The sequence below is a fragment of the Vanacampus margaritifer genome, chromosome 3 (genome assembly GCF_051991255.1).
Source record: "Vanacampus margaritifer isolate UIUO_Vmar chromosome 3, RoL_Vmar_1.0, whole genome shotgun sequence".
NCBI classification, from domain to species: domain Eukaryota; kingdom Metazoa; phylum Chordata; class Actinopteri; order Syngnathiformes; family Syngnathidae; genus Vanacampus; species Vanacampus margaritifer.
This window is the reverse complement of record NC_135434.1, coordinates 1,240,685-1,263,641: the sequence shown is the minus strand read 5'-3', so window position 1 is coordinate 1,263,641 and position 22,957 is coordinate 1,240,685. Positions and strand designations below refer to the sequence as shown.

The 22,957-nt window shown below is 42.2% G+C and overlaps 1 protein-coding gene across 2 annotated transcripts in view; it reads right to left on the bottom strand.

Moving 5' to 3' along the window:
• The window catches only part of fras1 (Fraser extracellular matrix complex subunit 1), a 133,164-nt gene that overhangs the window by 81,738 nt on the left and 28,469 nt on the right, over nt 1-22,957 (bottom strand). The window contains exons 3-11 of one of the 2 annotated variants that reach the window (XM_077561359.1): nt 18,462-18,569; nt 15,833-15,925; nt 15,608-15,767; nt 12,971-13,104; nt 12,728-12,811; nt 12,556-12,657; nt 9,098-9,289; nt 5,487-5,576; nt 2,914-3,061 (exon numbers count right to left, since the gene is read on the bottom strand). In XM_077561359.1, coding sequence (XP_077417485.1) covers nt 2,914-3,061; nt 5,487-5,576; nt 9,098-9,289; nt 12,556-12,657; nt 12,728-12,811; nt 12,971-13,104; nt 15,608-15,767; nt 15,833-15,925; nt 18,462-18,569 — 1,111 coding nt within the window. Of the gene's footprint in view, nt 1-2,913; nt 3,062-5,486; nt 5,577-9,097; nt 9,290-12,555; nt 12,658-12,727; nt 12,812-12,970; nt 13,105-15,607; nt 15,768-15,832; nt 15,926-18,461; nt 18,570-22,957 lie in introns of those variants that run through there. The other variant, XM_077561360.1, reaches the window with a different exon arrangement.

Below are 22,957 nucleotides of genomic sequence, written 5' to 3'. Positions count from 1 at the left end.
GAACGCATACGGGCCAAAGTGTTGCCGCGTTCTATTTGCATTCGTGTTGTTTTTTTGAGGACAATATATTTACCGTTGCGCCCTGAAAATTTAGGGCTGGCCCGCAAATATCCAAATTGACGGCAATTGTTTTTAAATGATATACCATGATTTTACCGATCCGGCCCACTTGGTAGTTTCCTCCATGTGGCCCCTGAGCTAATATGAGTTTGACACCCCTGCTTTAAACCCTAACTTTAACCCCTTTTTGATGCTTTAACTCTGTGTTAATGCTGCTTTGCTTGGGTGCAAATGAACATATCAGTCACGCATGCATGCAAATTCTGACATACGCTCGCAGTCCATGCGTGATCAAATGTGACTCATTTGCACACATCATGCTCTAGATACGATATCCCGGAAAACGTTATGTGCACGTAACTCACATTTGAAATAAACGTGGGAATGAAGAGTACTTAACATTACATAATGCTGCATTTATCTACCGTTTAGCATTTCCTGCCCAATGTGATTGAAAAACAAACTTACTGTACATATAATAAGAGAGTCCGTTAATGACCAATGAGGATTGCTGCATTATCAGCTGAATAAATCGGCACGTTGACGCTTCGCCGAGCCTTTCGCTCCTAAAACAATACGACGCAATATTAGAGAGATTTTGCCTTTTTGTTTATTTCTCGTAATCAGGCTGTGTTTAGCTGTTGAAGATATGCAAATAAAGGCGCTAATAACTCTTACAACCAAATAAGCCAGAATATTCATGTGGACGTTCTAGTACGGTTGTGACGGATCGCACCATCCCCCCCTTTGGAAATAATTCAGAAGAAATCATTAAAAAAAATAAAATAACAGTACGGTATATAGTGCACATGTGCTAGACAGTTAGTAGAATGTGGGAATGGGTTCGAAAGTTACCAGTACGGACTAGATAGTTACCAGAATGTGCTGGAGAGTTACCGGAACATACCTCACCAATTAGTGGCACATTCTAGCTAGACGGTTACTCAAATGCTCGACACAGTTACGAGGAATTTAATAAACAGTTACTGGATACTAAACAGTTAATGTACCAGAACGTGCTAAGACACATTTTAAAAATGTGGAAAAAATTCACTGAAATGTGACTGTTACTAGAAAGTAGGAATGTTCTAGACAGGGTGTGTTTAAGTTATAAATAGTTACTGGGTGCTACAACAGGAATATGCTAGCCAATTATTAAAAATGCGGCAGTGAGTTATTGGAATATCAGTTACAGGGTGCTAAACAGATTCTGGAACGTGCAAGACGGTTAACGTAACATACCTATGCAGTTACCAGCACATGCAAGGCAGGTCATGGAATGGAAGTCTATGCCAAAGTCTGAGCCGAATGTGATAGACGGTTACCGAGAACGGCCATTACTGTAACTAGCTAGACAGTTACAACTCATTCAATGCGGTTACTGGCATGTGGTAGGCACTTCTGGAACATACCGGGACTGGGAGGCACTAGACATTTACCATAAGTACATAGAGAGTAACTAGCATGTGCTAGACAGCCATCGGAATTTGCTAGACAGGTACCGAAATGTGCTAGTTATCAGAACCTGACAGTTGGCGACTGGCGTTGGACAGCTACTAAAATACGCTAAACGGTTACTGGAAAATGCTACTAGAATGTGGGAATGTGCTAGACAGTATGTGCTGTTACCCTAACATGCTTAACAGTTACCAGAACATGCTAGACATTTACCAGAACAAGATGTACTTGACATTGACTGAATTGTGGGAATGTGCTAGACAAACACCAAAAACTGCAGTTAGCATTCCATGCTACAGAATGCCACAATACACTAAAAGGTTACTGGAAAGTACTTGACAAGTACCAGACGTTGTGCTAGAAGGTAACATGAGCTCAACTGCGGGACAACCTGGCCTAGTTGGCCCCCTCCTCTTTCTCGTCAAGGACAATTGTCTTATTGTGTGCGTTTTATCTCCAGCATCAACTCTACCCAACGACATCCTTTTATTTATCCCGCCAGCTCTTCTCTCTCAGCTCTCTCACACGCATACCCTTCTCTCACTAAGGTTATTTACACTTTTTTGGATGGCGCTCAAAGCAGAAGCAGGTGCGCAGGCACACACACACACACACACACACACACACACACACACACACACACACACACAAGCACGCACACACACACACACATGCACACTCCTAATATTCAAAGCATTCCAGTGTAGCGTCTGATAAGATGCAAGGTTGAGATTTGAAATGGAAAGTTTGTTTTTCATCTTTTAATGGGAACTGACTGACAAAATGCGCTGACGCATCCATGCGCACACACACAAACACACATATTAAATATAATAACAATTATTTTTATGGTATATAACTCTTGTGTTTACTATTGTGCTTACCAAGATCATGTTAGCAATGGCCAAAAGGTGCTGGTTACAACAGCTAGTTACTATATATATATATATATATATATATATATATATATATGATTTTTGCCTTTGACTGAAAATCCCACTAAATGATTATTTGTACTGCATGCGAGTGCCTGGTAAACTTGCCGTGTTGCCTTCAAACGACCTGCTTGAGCCTCGTTGCCGATGCAGGAAATCAGCACATTTACTGCGCAAACAGCAAATATGTAAAGTCGACCTAATCCCAGGACGCGCGCAGGAAAGTTCCTCTGGATTTTCACGTGCCGCGACTATCTATAACGGCACCGACCTCCTTAAAAGCCTCATCGTTATTCATCATGTCTGCTGATTTGCATAACAAAACGAGCGGGGGTGGGGGGTGGTGGGGGTGGGGGGGTATCGGCTACCAGACGAGAGACCTTTGGCTGCCAAAGTCAACTTGATAGACAATCCGTTGTGACGCACACGCACGCACGTTACACGCTGATGTGCAATTCACCTTGGTGACACTGGGGGCAGCACTGTCCCTCCTGGGCGATGACCAAGGTGCCCGGCGGGCATGTCGGGCAGGACGGTAGGTAGCACGTCACCCGGGCGTCGCGGCACTCACACTCGCCGCAGCTGGCGTCGGTCCAGCGAGCCGAGTCCTGAGGCGACCACAGGAAGATTAAAAATGGATATATCGAAAAATAGGCTTTAACAGAGAGGAAGGTCGGAGACAGTTACCAGAATCTGCCAGACAGTTACAGGAACACGAGTGACAGTACAAAGGACCTTGCTAGACACTCACCCGAACATGATGGACAGTTATCGGAACACGTGAGACAGCTACTAGACAGGTTCCGGAAATGCGAGCTCGTTACTTGGATGCGCTAGACAGGCTCTGGAAATGCTAGCTCGTTACTTGGATGCGCTAGACAGGTTCTGGAAATGCTAGCTCGTTACTTGGATGCGCTAGACAGGTTCTGAAAATGCTAGCTCGTTACTTGGATGCGCTAGACAGGTTCTGGAAATGCTAGCTCCTTACTTGGGTGCGCTAGACAGGTTCTGAAAATGCTAGCTCCTTACTTGGATGTGCTAGACAGGTTCCGAAAATGCTAGCTCCTTACTTGGATGCGCTAGACAGGTTCCGAAAATGCTAGCTCCTTACTTGGATGTGCTAGACAGGTTCCGAAAATGCTAGCTCCTTACTTGGATGCGCTAGACAGGTTCTGGAAATGCTAGCTCCTTACTTGGATGTGCTAGACAGGTTCTGGAAATGCTAGCTCCTTACTTGGATGTGCTAGACAGGTTCTGGAAATGCTAGCTCCTTACTTGGATGCGCTAGACAGGTTCTGGAAATGCTAGCTCCTTACTTGGATGTGCTAGACAGGTTCTGAAAATGCTAGCTCCTTACTTGGATGTGCTAGACAGGTTCCGAAAATGCTAGCTCCTTACTTGGATGCGCTAGACAGGTTCCGAAAATGCTAGCTCCTTACTTGGATGTGCTAGACAGGTTCTGGAAATGCTAGCTCCTTACTTGGATGCGCTAGACAGGTTCTGGAAATGCTAGCTCCTTACTTGGATGTGCTAGACAGGTTCTGGAAATGCTAGCTCCTTACTTGGATGTGCTAGACAGGTTCTGGAAATGCTAGCTCCTTACTTGGATGTGCTAGACAGGTTCCGAAAATGCTAGCTCCTTACTTGGATGTGCTAGACAGGTTCTGGAAATACTAGCTCCTTACTTGGATGCGCTAGACAGGTTCCGGAAATGCTAGCTCGTTACTTGGATGTGCTGGACAGGTTCTGGAAATGCGAGCTCCTTACTTGAATGTGCTGGACAGGTTCTGGAAATGCGAGCTCCTTACGAGAATGTGTTGGTCAGTTACTGAAAAGTGATTCACACTTACTGGAACATGCTAGATTTTTACGTGAAATAAATGGCGAGATTATTACAAGAATGTGCGCTGGACAGTTAGTAGAACATGCTAGCTTACTACGTGGATGTACTAGACAGTTACATAGACGATGCTAAAACATTACTAGAATGTGCTAGACAGTCATTATACAATTAACTAAGGCATGTATTGATCTTTTCCTTCCTTCCAATTTTTTGTTTTGAGATCTTACAACAACAATTCAACATGTGCTAGATCAATAAATGGATTTGCTGGATAGTTGCAGAGGATGTGCTAAATGTGCTTTAGATTGATTGGCATGTGCGAGACAGACAAGGGAATGTGCTGGACTATTACCAGAATGTACTTGATAGTTACTGGAAAGTTCTAGACAGTTACTAACTAACAAACATCGTTTCCTCATTGTTTTAGCAATACGGTGCATTAGAAGCCTCAGTAGAGAAAGTTTGGGAGGTCTCCCGAGGACAGACCACTCAATTTTAGGACGTTGTGATAAAACATGCCGGCACTTGACAAACCAGAGCGAAAACTCACAGAGGCGGATACAACAGAACAAAACAAAACCAGAGTGTCTTGTCAGGCCTGCAGACGGACGTACGAGCACTGAAGTGAGGCGGAAGACGCACTACATTATTTGTTTATGCCAGCAAGATGGATTTCTCCAGGGATACGTTGGAAGAAGATGAAGAAGCTACTGGAAAAGAGATAACAGCTCCCTTCGCTTTGGGCCTTGGCTGACCTTTTCTGCAAAGTTGGACGAGCTCAGCTAAAGGCGGAGAAAAGAAATGCGCAGATTTGCATTCTGGCTTTTTACACGTCTTACCTCACAGTAATGAGGAACATGAAAATCAATACTATTTTGGAAGAAAAAGGCTCAAACTTGAGCCTCAGAAGACAAACTGGAGTTTGGAAACATGCAGACCGTTACCGGAACATGCATGAAAGTTACTGGAAAGTCTTAGTCAGTTATTAGTGCCTAAGTAAGTAGGTTAGTACTAAGACAGTATCCAGCACGTCCGCGAGCGTTACCGCGACCTAAAATGTGACCGACAGTTACCGAAACATGCTAAGAGGTTACAGGTACGTGCGAAACAGTTACGGGAAGGCATCATACATTCTTTGTGTCCTGGTCTGTAAACAAATTACTCATACAGTACAGAGCTTGTCTTTTTACCTTGTACGATTGTCCTTTGTGCAAACAGGACATTTTCTGTGAGGAACACTGTGGACAGCACATTCCTGAAGGCTGAACCTGCTCCGATCCCTAAAAAAAAAAAAAGCACAGTTGAGGAAAATGTGAAAATTAGAACGCAATGAACGTGTAAACGTCAAGTCAGTGCAATGTTAATGACATGACATCCTTGTCATTAACGCCTCCAATTTGATGGTCAGTTGGTTGGATAATCATTTTGTTGGTTAGTTGGTTAGTTAGTCCATTTATTTTGCTTGGATGTTTTGGAGTTGCTCGCTCGGTCATTTGGAGGCTTGGCATGTTTGCTTTGCTTGCTAGCTAGTTTGGTTAGTTAGCTAATTGTTTAGATGGTTGGTTAGTTGTTAAGTTAGTCAGTTCATGGTTGGATGGTTTTGCCGTTTTGTCAGTCGGATGGTTGGTTGAATGATTGTTGTCAGCGGGTTAGATGATGAGTTGGACCTTGAATGGTTAATTGGTCTGTCAATCAGTTGGTTGGCCAGTCAGCGGGGTCCCTGATTGGATGCATAGTTTTTAGAATTCTTAGGTTAGAGCTTAGAGAAGCTAGGTGGTTTACGCTTGGTCCCAAGTATGCGGGTACCGTTTTACTGGACACGCTTTCATCACAAACGTGAGAAAACATCATCAAACAAGTGTTAACAACAGCAAGTAATCAATTTGTATGTGGACAAACTGATAAAAGAGCAAAAACTGTACTTAAGACTTATTTTACTTCACTTTACCACAAAAATTTCAAGCAACAAGTCAGTTCTGATTCCTGATATTTCACTTTGCGCAGATGAAGGAAAACTCACCTTTCTGAATGTACAAAATTGCTCAATATTTGCTAACTGTGGGTTTGTGAAGCCCTTTGAATGTTTTTGTGATTAAGGGCTATAGAAATAAACTTGACTTTACAAAACTTTGGAGGAAGCTTTGACTTGAAACTTATTTGCTTTTGCCAGCTAAAACTAACGCCTTACTTACAATAATTTATGGACTATAAGGCGCACCTGACTATAAGCCGCACTAGCTAGATTGGGGGAATACTGGAGTTTGTTACTCATATAAGCCGCACCTGACTATAAGCCGCAGGTGTTTTAATGTTACTCTACTTTTTTTTCCATAATGAGGGCACAAATTGTCTGGCTCCCGTTCTGTCTCTCTTACTTTATTTGGGCTCACTTGGTTTGTTTTGCTCTGCCTGACGCTCTTGCGCTTCCTTTATAGTGCGCCCCCTTGTGATATGATAGATAAGCCGCACCTTTGTATTGGCCGCAGGGTCGAATGCAAGTGAAAAAAAAGTTATAGTCCAGAAATGACTGTCATTGTCTTAACCCATTTGTTTATTTTTCCTTGCTAGGCCACTTTAATGACGCTAAACATCGTCTTCATTTGCGACTGTTGGTGATTTGGCCGATAAAAAGACACACGGAAAAAACATTAAAAGCTCAGCACACAAATGATTTTGTGCTACCTAATGGGCTTTTTCGGATGAAAGTCTGGTTGATTTCCTCCCACGCTGCCCACCCAGCAAGCTGACACACACACACACACACGCACACGCACGCACGCACGCACGCACTTCATCCGGTCTCTCCATTTGCGTCACTTTGGCTGAGCTTAATTAGCCGAAGTGGAAGCGGCCAAGCGTTTAAGTGCAAATGATTCCCCGTCCGTCAGCCACCGTGTAACACGGGCCACATATCACGGCTAAGACTGAGACCATAGACCATTAAATATCATGTCAATATCACACGTTGATGCATTAAATATGATGGAGATATGACACATTATTGATCCATTAAATATGATGTAAATGTGTATAAAAAGTGAGTACACTAACCAACCAACCACGATACACTTAAATAACCAACCAACTAACTCATTGGCAGGTTTATCAACTAACTAACTTACAAACAAACTGAGCGATCAAATGACAAACAAAAGGGCAACCAACCAACTGTCCATCCAACGAACCGCCCAACTAACTAACTAACTGCTTTGACATGCTTATCAACTACCTTTTACATTTACAAACTAACTGAGCAATCAAATGGCTAACTAAGTGATCGCCCAACAAGGCAACCAACCAGCTGTCCATCCAACTTATGAAAAAATGTCTTAATTATGATGAGGTGTACAAACGACGATGTAAAAAAAAAAAAAAAAGTATTGAAAAGCATGAAAAAGTTTGTTCTCTCCCCGAGGACAAAGAAATAAGTTGAATTTGGGAAAGTGAATGGAAATGTTCCTTGAGCAGGTCTTTGGTCTTTGTGGGAGTCCTTGGTGGTATGAAACGTAAGCACGATTATCACGGAAAAATAGCGCTTGAAAAGCAGCAGCTTCTTCCTGATCTCCTTCATTACATAGTTTGGAGGAGCGTCATAAAGGTGCACATTATCTCTCTCTGGCAGTCCCACAACTATTCAACATATTTAATCTCACTGGACACACATTTCAAATACTATTAACATTCAATTGACATAATGTGACCTGCACTACTGGAAGTTAACTTTAATTTATGAAGCCAAGGTCGTATTTAGCATTTAATGCAAATATGCACAATTATGCCAAGGCCTACCAATCCTAAACATGGAATTACAGAATTGTTTGACGTTCAATCAATAAGTAACCAACTATTCAACCAAGCAAACAAGCATCTGTTCATCAAACGGCCAAGCACCCTCCAACAAACTGACAGACTGACTAAAAAAACTACGTAAGCAGCCAACCAAACACCCAGCCGATCAAGTGACGAACTAACCACACAAACAACAATCCACCCAACTAAATAACCAACCAACCAACAACCACCTAAGCATCAAATGCACCATCAACCAGCCACCCAACTAAATAACCAAGCATTTAACTAGCTATCTTCTGAGAAATTTGACTGACAAACTAACTAACCAGTCATTCACGCAACCAAGCATCAAGCTAACTATCCAACCAGCTAATCAACCAAGTCAACAACCTAATGTTCAGACTGACAAACCAACTAGCCAAGCAAAAATCCAGCTACTGACTTTCTACCTAACCACTAAAGTAACCAACCCAAAAACTATGCATCCAATCAAGGACCCCGCTGACTGGCCAACCAACCACTCATCCAAACAAACAGCCAACTAATTGACTAACCAAGAACACTGATTGACAGACCAATTAACCATTCAAGGTCCAACTCATCATCTAACCCGCTGACAACAATCATTCAACCAACCATCCGACTGACAAAACGGCAAACCATCCAACCATGAACTGACTAACTTAACAACTAACCAACCATCTAAACAATTAGCTAACTAACCAAACTAGCTAGCAAGCAAAGCAAACATGCCAAGCCTAGCGAGCGAGCAACTCCAAAACATCCAAGCAAAAGAAATGGACTAACTAACCAACTAACCAACAAAATAATTATCCAACCAACTGACCATCAAATTGGAGGTACTGCACTGTTTGTACTTCACACAATTCATATCATTATGATTTCCCATTTAAATGCATCTCAATGACAGACGCTTGTTCAGTCACGATGCAACCAACGGGAACGTTAGCGGTCGGTATAAAAAATGGATGGAAGTAGCAAAATGTACCTGCGGGCAGCGCAGGCGCGCGCATTCCGCCTCGTGGCAGACGACTTGACCGCGGCTACACGTGCAGAATTCGCAGCCGCTGGCGTTCCACATGTCGCCGTGGTAACGCACGATGCCCTGGTACAGGCAAGTTCCCCGGGCGGCGGCGCACTCGTCGCAGCACTGGCCTGCGCGCCTCACTTTGCTCTGACCCTGCGGAGAGAAAGAAAGAAAGAAAGAAAGAAAATCCTCCTTTGAGTGACAAAAGTCCAACAAAAAAAACGCAGTCGCATGAAATTACCCCTGAAATATCTTGGAATGTGATTCAGTTCAGTTACGATGCCATTTAGTGCCGTTATGATGCAAAATGAGTGATTGCAGTTACAATAGCATTCGCTCCAGTTCGGATATTATTCAGTCAAATGTGAAGGCAAGATTCGAATCAAAAGTGATTCAATATGATTCGACTCTCAATAGGATATTAAATTCCTATTATGGAACGATTCACTTAAATCACAATACGATTCAATACGGTTCACTTTCACCTCCAATTCATTTATGATTCAATTCCGTTATAACACGATTGCTTCCAAATACAATGATTCACTTCAGTTCAGAAATTTTGATATGATTCAAACCAATGATGATATTATTTATGCCGTATGACATAACAATATGATTCACTTAAATGAGGGTTTTCGCTTTTTTTTTTTTGAAAATTCGAATAAAAAATGGGTGGATCGAAAAAATGATAATATGATGATAAAGCCAGATTTTCAGACATTTACAATGATTCATCAAAGCATCTTGTGTTTTGTCTTCTTTTACATGCCTAAAGTGTAGTAGACGAGACAGTGAAGTACGGCGACATTATTAGAACTTCTCCTCACAAACTCGTCACACACTTTTGATGAACGACAATTGCGGCTGTCGCAGCGCCGGAAAGAAGAAAGCGAGATTGAAGTCGATGCACAGCATGCGACCGCGTTGTGAATTTTGATCAACGGCAGCCAGCCGGGCCGGCCGGCGGGCTTGCGAGCTTGTTAGCGGCGCACCCCCGCCCGCCTCTGATCTCATCCCGGAGGATATTTTCACGCATGTGTTCCACATAAAGAGGACATGATTTAAGTCCTGCGCTGACTTCTAACCCAGCGTTCCTACTTTGTCGCTTTGGTATGAGTGAGACGGTACATAAAGACGGCGCTCTTTAAGGACAATCAGCATCTTCTTTAAAGATGCATCAAGTGACAGTCAATTATTTATATTCTATAACTATAACTATACAACAGACTATGTTGGTTACCTTATAGAGCTACGCCACAAAACCACATGAAATATTACAGCTCACAATATCTCACAGTCCAAACTATCTACCAACCCACTGAGCTACTGACAAACAGTAAAAAATAACCAATCAACTGATCCATTTTCCAACTAACAAGGTAACTAGCTATATAACCCAGCATCCAAAAATCTGAATAACAAACCAAACAAAAAAACGGCCCATCCAGTGAACAACTGATTGACAAATTAACCCAACAATGCAACCAAACAACCAACTAACTAACAGACCAACTAATGACTGAGTGAGTAACTGATCATCTTTCTTTCTATCTATCTATCTATCTATCTTACCATCTAACTAACTAAGTGACTGACTAACAAACAAACACAAACTCACTAACTAACTAACTAACTTAGTGATCAAACAAACTGACTAACACACAAAGCGACTAACTGAGGAGTGTATTTGAGGGAGGCGTTTTTTTTTTTTTTCTTATCTATTTCCCGATCCCGAGTGGCCTTGCAAACGTCGGGTCTGGACTCGGCAGATTGATAAATAATCCAATGAATAAAATTATGAATCATGAATGACTGAAATCCGCCCCGGATATCAGCGTGTCCGTGTTTCTGTGACAATACGTAGAACCGCCTCCCTGTTGTAATTGCGTCTTTTTATTACATTTTGATCGCGTGCTCGTCAGCGCGTGTGCGTCGACGACCTCCTAACGAGATACCGATGCTGACTAAATTGCTTACAACCGGCGAATTAAATGTCAACTGTTGCGCAAGTGAGTGTGTGCGCGCGGGTTTGCGTGTGCGAGTGTGAGCGTCCGCGTGTGTGCGTTCGACAGAAACAATTCCACAAGGTCTTGCACAGCAATCTATTTGCGGAGCGTCCGCGCGCATCCAAATGTACGAGGATCCGCTCACTGCGGAATGTCGATCTGCATGCCAATATCTGCGTGTGCACGAATGTGTGTGCGTGTCCGTCTGTCTGGTAGCTGCTTGGCACATTCCGGCTTATAGTAGCCAGGTTTATCGAAACCAATGGCAACATAGTTAGTTTGGTAACTGTCTAGCAAGCTCTGCTAGCCGATTTGGACGTTTAGGTGTGTATCTGGCACATTCTTTTTTTTTTTTTATATATATATATATTTTCCCCCTTTTTTTTCTGGAGAGCTCAGTATTGTTCATTCGGTAATTTTACCAATTTGACATGTCATCGTCATTGCTCACCTTTTTTTTTCTTTCTTTTTTTTGTATGTGCATGTGTGCGTGCGTGCGAGTGTGTGTGTATTCATTAGTTCACCTAAAATCTATTAAAAAAATAAAAATAAAAAATAAAAATATCTGCCACATTCTGGCATTTGTCCAGCACGTTGCGATGACTGGCTAGATCATTCCGTTTGATCATTCTCCAGTTGAGACAAATTAGTTAGCTGGTTAGGGGGGTCAATGTCTATCATGTAACTCATTTGTCTGATTTGGATGCTTTCGGTAACTGTCTAGCGAGCACATTCGGGTAACAGTGAAGCAGGCAATAATCATTGATTAGCACTTAGCACACATTCTAGTTACTGTCTTGTTTAGCACATTCCTGTCGCCATCTAATACCGAGCGTTGTGCTCGACGTCTCGCATGCTCTGAGAACTGCCTTGGAAATACTTGTCTAGCACCCTCTAGTAACCATATAACTCATTCTGGTAACTGTTTACTGAGGATGTCCTGGCAAGTGTCTAATTCTGGTTTGGCATCACTCAATTCAATCCAAATCAAACAATTGACTTCCTTAATTTCGCTGTCGTGGTCCGGCATGGCCTGAAAAGGGCCTTGTAGACACTGGTGACTATCTAGTACAGGGGTGTCGAACTCAACCTATGTGTGAGCTGCCCCGTCAAATATTCCACAACAAGAAGGCTTCAAGTATTCCAAAAAGCACAAAGAATCCAATTTTTCAGTTCACAAGATAAATCTTGGAGGGCCCCACAACTTTAGTCCTCTTTTTGAGGGTCAAGACTTGCTTTTAGAGTTTAGGTTTGAATTTGGTTATGCTTGGGATTAGTTGGCATGATGTCAATGGGATGGCCCCACAAAGATAGTACCTCAAACTTGTGTGTGTGTGTGTTTTTTGTTGAACATACATTGCAAGGATAAACAATAGCCGGATTCATGTCCGTGTAGGACTGTGTACTCACCTTATCACAGGTGAGCGGCCGGCAGGTGTGTGTGTGACATTTGGACTGACCGCGCTCGCACACACACGCGGCGCAGGCGTCCTTTTGCCACTGCTCGCCGTGCTGCCGACACACACAAACACACGTTCCATTTACCGACTGTCCTGAGGCGTAGCTAATGACGTGACCTCACCTGGTACTGCTTCCCAGCAGACAAGCACGGGTTGGAGACGCAATGAGGACAACACTGACCAGGCTGGATCACCAAGTTTTCATTCTGATGGAGAGCGGACGTTTTTTGTGAACGCAACGCGACGGTGTGAATCTGCGACCAGCATGGCTTTGTCTTCTAATTCTATTGATGTAGAGGAGCGTGTGATGGGGGGCTACGGGAGCGTGTGATGGGGGGCTACGGGAAGCTGTGCTGGAGACTCACAGGTTTACAAGCCACTCGTGGACACTCGGCCACCGAGCATCGGACGTCCCCGTTGAAGCAAACGCATCTGGAACACTTGCTGGGATGCCACTCCTCGCCGTCCCGGTACTCCGAACCCTCCCAGGAGCACGACTCTGACACACACACACACACACACACACACACACACGCACACACAAACGTGGCCATGAGAAACATGGAATTTGCTCGTTTTGTCTATTGTGAGTCGACCCGCAGTAAAGCCAGGCCCAAAATAGCGCAAGAAGTCGGCCATTTTAAATACAATATAATATACAATATAAAAAACGGAAATTTTTTACATTATCTACAAGTTAAAAATATGATAAAGAAAAAAATTCCAACACTTCGGGGTACGCTCCAACCGCCTGTTTTAGCTAAAGATATTAACAAGCTTTCTCCGACAACAACAAAAAAACTTTCAAAAATATATAAGTTACTTTCATATACTGATAAAATGTCTTTACCCATCTCGAAATGGGAGACAGACTTGTCTATAGCACCGGAACCTGACTTTTGGATTCAAGTTTGTGAGAACGCATTTAAAATGACAAAACACACAAATTTACAACTTATCCAATATAAAATTATTCACAGAACATACATTACTCAATATATGATGAAGAAAATGGGACTCTCAGACTCCGACATTTGTCTCCAATGCTTACAAAACACTACAGACACTTATGTTCATGCTTTATGGTTATGTACTCCGGTTATGTATTTCTGGACTAAAGTCTTAGAAAAACTTTCCGCTATTTTGGACTGTAGGATACCTTTATCTCCAAACTTGTGTTTGCTAAGTGACCTAACAACAACTGACTTACCACATAAACAATTTCAATCTACACTTGTAGCCCTTACTATCGCAAAAAAAAAACAATTCTTGCAAACTCTGAATATCGACCAATGGTCTAACCTCCTCATGAATCACATTTTAATGGAAAAAATATCTGCCTCAAATAAAAACCAAATATCAAAATTTATAGAAACATGGTCTACGTATATAGAATTTTTTAACCTAATTCCGGTTACTTAATTCTGTCTGTTAGCGAGAGCCACCACATCGTGATAACTTACATTGATGTTTCTGCATTTGGCAATTTATTATTATATTATATTATTAGTATGGGATTTTTTTTTAATGGGCTTTAGGTGAACTGATGAATACACACACGCTCGCACGCACGCACGCACACACACATACTCACCCACATACAAAAAAAAAGTATATATATATATATATATATATATATATATATATATATATATATATGTGTATATGTATATATATATGTATATGTATTTAAAAAAAACAAAACAAAAAAAACATTTATTACATTTTTTTTTAATTGATTTGTTGTTGTTTTTTTAAAAAAAAAAAGGAGAGCAATGATGATGTCAAATCGAATGAACAATACTGAGCTCTCCTGAGAAAAAAAAAAAAAAAAAAAGAAGTCGGCCATTTTGCTTTGAAGTGAACGATCGGGTCACACTAGCAATTTCTGGGATCCTTCCAAGTGTTTGAAAGTTCAGCGTCTGAAGCCAATTTCACTTTCAGCAACGTGAAATTTGGTAGACACCTCTACGAAAAAAAAAAAAAAAAAGACACCTCTATGGTGTGAAGAGCCACAAAAAAGTCTCGAGAAGGCACAGAAAGTCTGTTATTGTGGTTCAAAGCAGCCATTTTGGGGTTTGATTGATGGAAATGTTTGTTTCGAATATTTCAACATTATTTCAATACATGAATAAGTGGCAATAATCAACGAAAGAAAAGAAACAACTAAAGAAAACAGGCAATGAATATTCGAAAAGGAGTGAGAAGAAGTCAAACTTATTTACTTCTCCTTAAGTAAATAATATAACTTCCGTCCTTCTCTACAAATATTTAGAAAATTCCGCCCCCTGAAATCCGTTTCCCGTCACGACATGAGATTGAGAACGCTCGTCTATCGTGAGCGGACCCCCAAAAGGTCTCAAGAAGACGTTTCCCGAAACGACGCAGGAGGTCGACCATTTTAGATCGAAGCGTCCATTGAGCAGGAAATTGCTTCCTCGTGAGTCATTAAAATGTTCTCAAACGATCTTAAAAGGAGCAAATGTGCATGATTCATCCCAACAAAGATAAGCGGAGCTGCTTCACATGCAAATGACGGACGGCAATCGGAAAGAAAGTTCAATCGCAACCGTTGTTGTTGTTGTTGAATGTGTTGTTGAAACCCTCAAAGCTATTTTGAGAGCAATTTCACGCACTCTCGTGAGCACGTGAAATTTGTACAAAGCCGCCTCCTGCCTCTTCCTGCTATTAGCATATAATAGCTTGACTTTGACTAAGAAACATTAAAGTGGTGCGAGGAAACGAATGTATGCAAACATGCGTCGTCTGGGGTGCGATTTCGACGGCCCCAGCAGCACTTCGCTGGAATAAAGGAATATTAGCAATGTGGTTCAAGCGCTCTTCACAATGAACAGCCTCAGTGGAAGAAAGCAGAAAACAGACAAACGTATGATGACATCATCAAGAGAGGATTCAGTCATGAGGGTTCGGAGCGGCGGTGGTTTGAATCCAAATCAAAGCTTTTCTTTCGCTTGCCATTTCCCAGTTTCCGCTTTGCTTACCTCCGCTGCGAGCGCACTCGGGGCAGCATTCCCCGGCTGGCGTGAACGGCTTGCGGTTGTCGGGGCAACTGAGGGCGGGGCAGCGGTGGGGGCCGCAAGATGCGACGCCGTCGGAGCACTGGCATAACGTGCACGGCGAAGGACGCCATTGGCTGTCGTGCTGGGAGAAGCAGACCACACCTGAGAATGCGTCGTTCCAACTCGTCGAGTGTTGTTGGGACTTACGGCGTAAGTGACTTCCTGGTAGTTGCACGAACCCTTGACGGAGGAGACGCACTCCGGGCAGCATTGATCGGCGGGTATCCTCAAGCGTTCGCCCTTTGGACAACGCAAACAGCATCACATGGTAAATATCAATTTGGCTAATATTGACATCGCAAGACTTTTCATCGAAGAACCACACAAACCTCCAACAGGTGCGTCACATTTCAATATATTGACGAGTCAGGTGTACTCAATAAAAAAAACAGACAGCAAGAACATGTGAAGCTGAGAGGTCATGCTTCGGTCCTGATCGAGGTTTGCATGTTGGTCCAGGCCTGAATTGGGTTCATTTCCAAGTCTGTGTCTGGTTTAGCTTGTCAGGTCCAGGTCTGTAAGATGGTATTGGTCCAGGAGTCCATCTACGCCAGAGGTGGGCATCAAGGGCCGGAGTCCTGCAGGTTTTGCATGTTGCCCTTCTTCAACACAGCTGATATATGATCAGCTCATCAGCAAGCGCTGCATAAGCCTGATAACGATCCTGTTGATTGGAATCAGCTTGTGTTGGAAGTGAGAAACCTCCAAAACCTGCAGGACTTCGGCCCTCGAGGACCGAGATTGCCCACCTCTGATCTACGCCTTGGTCTTGGTCTTTATCTTGGTAATGGTGTTGATCTGTGTCCTCCGGCTTTAGTCATGGTCTAAGGTCCTGCTCCTTGGCTAGACTTTGGACCATTTTATGCTTGATCTTGGTCATTGCTTCGTTCTATGTCTTGCTCTAAGTAGGATTGTTGTTCTATGCCTTGATCCTGTTCTAGATCTGGTTCTTGGTCCCAGTGCAAAGGTCTAGATCTTGGTAATGGATTAGTCACTAGTCTCAGGTCTCTGGTATAGGCCCTTGTCCTTGGTCAATGTCCTAGACCTGTTCTAGGCTTAGTCCTGATCTACCCGGTATTGGTCTAGGCCTTGGTACTGGTTGAGGTCTCACACAGAAGAGGTTTTCTAGATTGGCCAGTTGCCTTCCAGTGTAGTAGTAATGCTTTTCATGCCCAGGTGCTGAACTAGGCCTCAGTTCTTGTCCTCGTCCAGCCCTTTAGGTCCACTTGAAGGTGTCTGTCCTGGGGTCGACCCTGCCCTTTTTCTAGCCTTTTGGTCAATTTCTAGGTCTGGGCTTGCTCTTGGTACTTGAGTTGGTCTGTTCCTTGGTTCCGATAGTGGTCCTTCTCTTCTCTAGGGCTTGTTCCACATCCTGGTCCAGTCACTCTTTGGTCCTGGTCTAGGCCTTGTTCTAATGTTTGGCTTTTGGCTGGCCCTGGTTTTGTTTTAACCCTTTAAATTCTGATTCAGGGTACTGGTGCTGGTCTATGCCTTGGTGCTGGTCCTGACCGGAAACTTGAACCTGCTCATTGTTTTTGTCGACGCAAAACCTAATCTTGATCTTCTTAAACTGCGGTGCTATAATGTTGAGCTTATGGTCACATTTATTAACATTTTCTTCTCTTAAAGCTGCTGCAAATACAACTTTGCTGTGTAGCATCTTTTGCAAGCGCAGTATTTGCTCCATCCTATCAAATATGCAATCTCTGCTACAATGTATATTTTGCATGACACTGCATTCTATTTGTCACAATCTCCTTTTTCCCATTAATGAACCGAATGGAATGTGAACGAGACGGCAGAGCCGCTCAAGAAAAACTTCAAATAATAATGATGATAATAATAATAATAGCGATAATAAAATGAGACTAGGATGGCAAAACAGGGGGGAAATGAGGGATGCGGACATTATTGGGGGGGGGGGGGGGGTTAATTATATGGCTTGATGTCAATTTAACGGGACAGCAGACAGAGCCACGAGAGAATTACGCGAGAAAATAAAACATGATTGCATTTCGGCACCGTAAACAGACAGCCGCATGTTGTCATGATAAAAAGCGACATATTGCCGGAATACATCAATGGGATAATGGCCGGGTGTCTTTTTTGCACTCTAGCAGCGATTTTTTATTTGTATTTTTGTTGTCGTTGTTTTCACAGGCGTTTTCGCCTCCTCTAAATTGCGAAGTTGGCAATTGATTTTTTTCACGTAATTGTCGCCAATAAGAAAAGGATGTAAAAATGATTTCCTGTGGAAACCTAAATGTATTCATATGAATCGAAATAAATCGAACATTCATGTAATATTATGCATTCTAAGAAGTAATAAATAATTGATCATCAAAAATGAATTTGTAGTCATAAACAATATTGCTATTAAATAAAAACTCCTGTATTATTATTATCTGCATCATTATTATTGTTGCCATTATCATTAGGAAGGGTCTAAAACTAAAAATTAACTGGTCAATGTATCCATTTATTTATACAGATATATTACTCTTATTATCATATAATAAAAACATTCATGTTCAAACAATAATTTATTTAAAAAAATATTTTAAATGTTTTTAAAACAATGCCATAGTAAGATAATAATTTGAATATGTTTAATAAGATTACTAATAAAAACAATTATTCTAATATGGTCATTAGATAAAATACATATATACATAATATAAACACATTATTTTTAATGCCAATTAATGAAGGGTTGAAAAAAAAAAATAAGTGCAAGGATAGAAGTTAACACACGAACAAGATTTGGCGATCTTACCCGCTGGAAGTTGCACTTCGGGTTGACACATTGGACGGGCACGCAGACGACCACGTCGTCGTGGCACGTGCACTCCCGACACGGCTGCGGTCGCCACGACGACGTGTCCTGTTGGGAAAGAAAACAAGAACAACCGTTAAAAACAGGACTTTTGTTTAGGATTCATGACGACGACGTACGCTCAGCAGGTGTTGATGCAACACGAAACGGCAGCTCAGAACGTTCTGAAAAGTTGCTTTTTTCAAGTCAGCGATAACTTCTCAAACGACTTTACAAACGTTTTAGAGCTATGAGTGACAATAAATAAAATGCTGACAAAGCTGGCTTGACTGACACTTCCTTCTGCACCGAATCATTAAAGTCTACTAATTTTAACAAAACAGGAATACTCAAAATCGATCTAATTGAACTATTCTCACTCTTATTCTGTTAAAAAAATTAAAAATAAATTCATTCTTGAGTCAACAAAATGCCACAGGAAGAGAAGTGTCGTAGTTTTGAGACGCTTCGCAAACAGTTCAAGAGTTAACAGATTGGTTGACATTCGTTCATATTGAGTCAAATACCAAAAACTGCAGGCACGCCATGGACAAATAGTCGATTTGTAACAGAATAATGAAATGACCATATTTGGGCACAAGGTTTTGTTTTTTATTTTAATTTTTTTAAACTAGCCTCCTGCCACATATCAATAGCTCATCACCGCCGAGCTAGCGACGCGTATACGGATAGCTTGAAGCCCCAAACGTGGACGATCAATATTCTAGCGCATGTAGAAGTGCAAAATACATAAATCACTTTACAATCTTAAAATATGATTTCACCGCTCGATCAATAACGCCGCTCATGACGGCCATAATTCTACCTTGCGGACTTCTGTGATGGACGCCGTCTCTGCTGGGCGAATAATCGTCTCAAATCGACATGCTGGATGACCAAGTTGGCAAACCTCCGCCAAGGCCTAACCAGCCCCCTCTTGGATCTTCATGTACATTTTATACTGACACACAACATGCGTGTGCACAGATGTTCACCCTCAAACACGCAATTAAAGCCCACGTTGGCGTGTACAGAAATAGAACGTATCACATTAGCTTCCCCTCTACCGGCTCGGGTCCAAGATTAATTGCGCCTTGGGGCGAATCGAAGAATGGGCCGCAATCGTAACCGTTTGCTCACAGCTGCCGTTTCTGGAGTTGTCCTCATCCTTTTTCAAATTGCGAATGTTACGGAAGCGCACTGGACACGCCAGAGAAAGAAATTCTATATCACCGTCAAATTATATATATGTTAAGTTTGCTTTCTGTGTTCGTCAATTCCTTCCAGTTTAGGTCACTGGCTGAGCTTAATATAGGCATGAACAATTTATATTTGAAAATGATCACGTTAAAACTTCAAACCTACAACGTTAGGGTTAGGGTTAGACCCGTATCCCACTGAGAGGCGAACGTTAGCAACGCTAGCAAATGTGGATTTCTCGTCTGGTGTAAAGACAACGTTTAGCGAACGCTGCGACCTTGAACGAAACCTGACGAGAAATCAAACATTTGCTACCTTGACAAACGTTCGCCCCTCGGTGGAAAATGGTCTTAAAAAGTGAAACATCGCGTTAAAACCTGAGTTTTACAGTGAGGGTTTAGGACTCGGGCTAATGTTGTGGTTAGCATTTAGGGTTATGGTGAGAAAAAGGGAGAGGGTTGAGATTAGGGTTTAGGTTAGTGCTTAGAGCTAAAGTTAAAGAGGGGGGCTCCAGTTCTACCCGTAGGGTTTACAAAAAGTTAGGGTGATGCTTTAGGACAGGGGGTGGCCAAGTTGGCTCCTCGAGAGCCACTTTCCAGCCTGTTTTGCATGTTTCTCTCCACCAACACACCTGATTGATGATCAGGATCGTTATCAGGCTTCCGCAAAGCTTGCTGATGAGCTGATCATTAGATTCAGCTGCGCTGAAGGAGGGAGACATGGAAAACAGGCTGGATAGCGGCTCGCGAGGACCCAACTTGGCCACCCCTGCTTTAGGAGTTAGGGCTAGTTTCAAGTTATGAGGTAAAATGTATTATTTTTAGTCCACTAGATTATATTTACATGATTAAAGTAACCCTTACTGGATCTCGGGTTAAATTTGATGGTAAATGTTTTGGGTTAGAATGGCGTCGGATGGATGGTCGGATGTCTTCAGACGTACCATTTTCATATGCACAAAAATTTGAGATGTGAAGCCAGGATGATTATGTCATCAAAGGCGCGGAAGCCGCTTAATTGCATAACGAGGTTAATAATAAACTCGCCGCTCGTGAATCGCTTTCCCGCCACGCCTCAGTGGTCTTATGTCAAATTAGCGCCGCGGCTAACGGCAGGTGACCGCCTGAGAAAGTCAATCCATTACGGACAAAGTCTCCAGAGGACAGCGTTCCGATTCCTTTCCCTGCTGCAAAATGGCATTGACCCTCAAGTTGACCGCAAACACGGACCAGCAAGCCGCCATCACGGGGGGGGGGCTAGCGGGGGGGCCGTAGAGCGCCAATGTGAAAGGCCATTCGCAGCTTGCGCCCAATTAGATTGTCCCCTCCTGGGACCCGTTGCCGGGCTGCGTTGATTAAACGTCGTCCAGGGTTCATTTCATTCCCCACCCTGAGGACCATTTCTGGCTCCCGCTTGATTTAGAAGAACGGCCGCTCTAACAACGCGGATCCGCGTGGATACGATTTCCTTGGGCAAAGCAGCTCGACCAACATAACATTGTTTACAGTTTCTCGTGAGAAGAACAAAAGGCCTGACCAAGACAACGTCATTTAACATAAATAAATCGTTTGAAATTATTTTTCTAGCTGTCATGCTATTCATGCTAAACGTTAGCCACCTGGTGATGATAAACATACAATTGTTGATCATTACAGACAATTCAGTTTCAAAAAAGATGAAAAGACAACAACACAAGCTCAGGTCGCTCACGAAAGGCGGGCAAATCACAAAAATAAGCGAACCCGTCAGTCTAGCTAGCAAAAATCCAATCGGCCCAAAATTGCGCGCAGGTACCTAAAGTTATTACTGAAGCCAATTCAATCAGGGGAATGAACGGGCAGCTGAAACACTCCAGTTTCTCCCTGAGGAAACATTTGGTCTGTCAGTACGCTTTAACTTGTAGATCAATGTTAGCAGACTGAAGCTCCAAGAAGATACGTCTCCATACGGTACAGGGACAAAAAGTTGTTGTCAGCCCGTTTAGGCAGGAAAGTTAACTGTCTTTCTATTACAATTTGCTTGGCAACCCTTCTTGTCGGGCCTGAACATATCCCGCCATTTGCCAAGTGATAAAATCCAATATGCTTCCGTTTCCTTCCGGCTATCTTCGCTCTCGTCTTGTTTACCTCCTGGTCCTGGCAACCCGTCTAGGCGGGATGGATGGTATGAAGCTTCAGCATCAAGCTTCTAGATCATCTAACAGGCGCTGGAGGTCACCCATAAAGAACAATCTAAAAAAGAAACAAGTCCCTGCCTCATAAATAGACTTGAGGAGCGAGATGATTAATTCAGACGCTATCGTAGTGAAACATCTGCTGGCGTGGTCCTATCAAGTGTATTTATACCGGCGCTCTTCACTGGGAGCCACAGAGATTATTCTGGTCCACGTTAACCCATTTACCAGGACACAAATAGACACGCTAGACAAGCCCACCCGCCCGCTCACAGCGACGGATGCGCGGCGCCTCCTCTAAGTCGTCTTATTAGGGAAGGATGGGACGAATGACACGACGACCAACAGGGGACACACACAGAAGAAGAAGAAGAAGAAGAAGAAGAAGAAGAAGAAGAAGAAGAAGTCCACATTCATCTTGGGAAATACGCAACATCCAACACAATTAGTGACATAGGAAAATATTACTGTGAAGAAAAAGAAAAAAACACTTTTTTACCCCCCCAGCAATAAACTCCTTTATTTGAGGAAAAAAATTCATTATTCAAGATTAAAGATAAAATTGAAAGAAAAAGGGTTAGTATAAGATAAGAGCTTATCAAAAAAGTTATTTTTTTTGGTCAGGTGATTATAATAATAATTTAAAAAAAAATAAAAAAAAGAATTAAAGAGCAAGTTTTTCCATTGATATTTTTATAGTTCAAACCAAGAGTTCAACTTATTCTCATAAATTTGCGACTTTTTGCCCCCACAAAACATTTTTTTAATGTAAAATTGCAACTTTTCCCCCTAATTTAAAATCCCCATAAGAAAATGACATTAAAAAAAAATACTATTATTAAGAAAATATCTCATATTTAATACAAATTATAAAGAATAATATTTCTTTCTGGGAAAAAATATTTACGTGTACTAGAAAAAAAAAATGTTTTTTTCATTTGAATAAAATAACTTCTTCCCTATTTTTTTCTTTAAAAAAAAAAGGTAATCTTGTAAATGTATTACTTTTTTCTGGAAAATAATATTCTTGTCAAGTCTTCCCCTTAGTTTTTTTTTCAAGTAAATATTAATGTTATTTCTCATA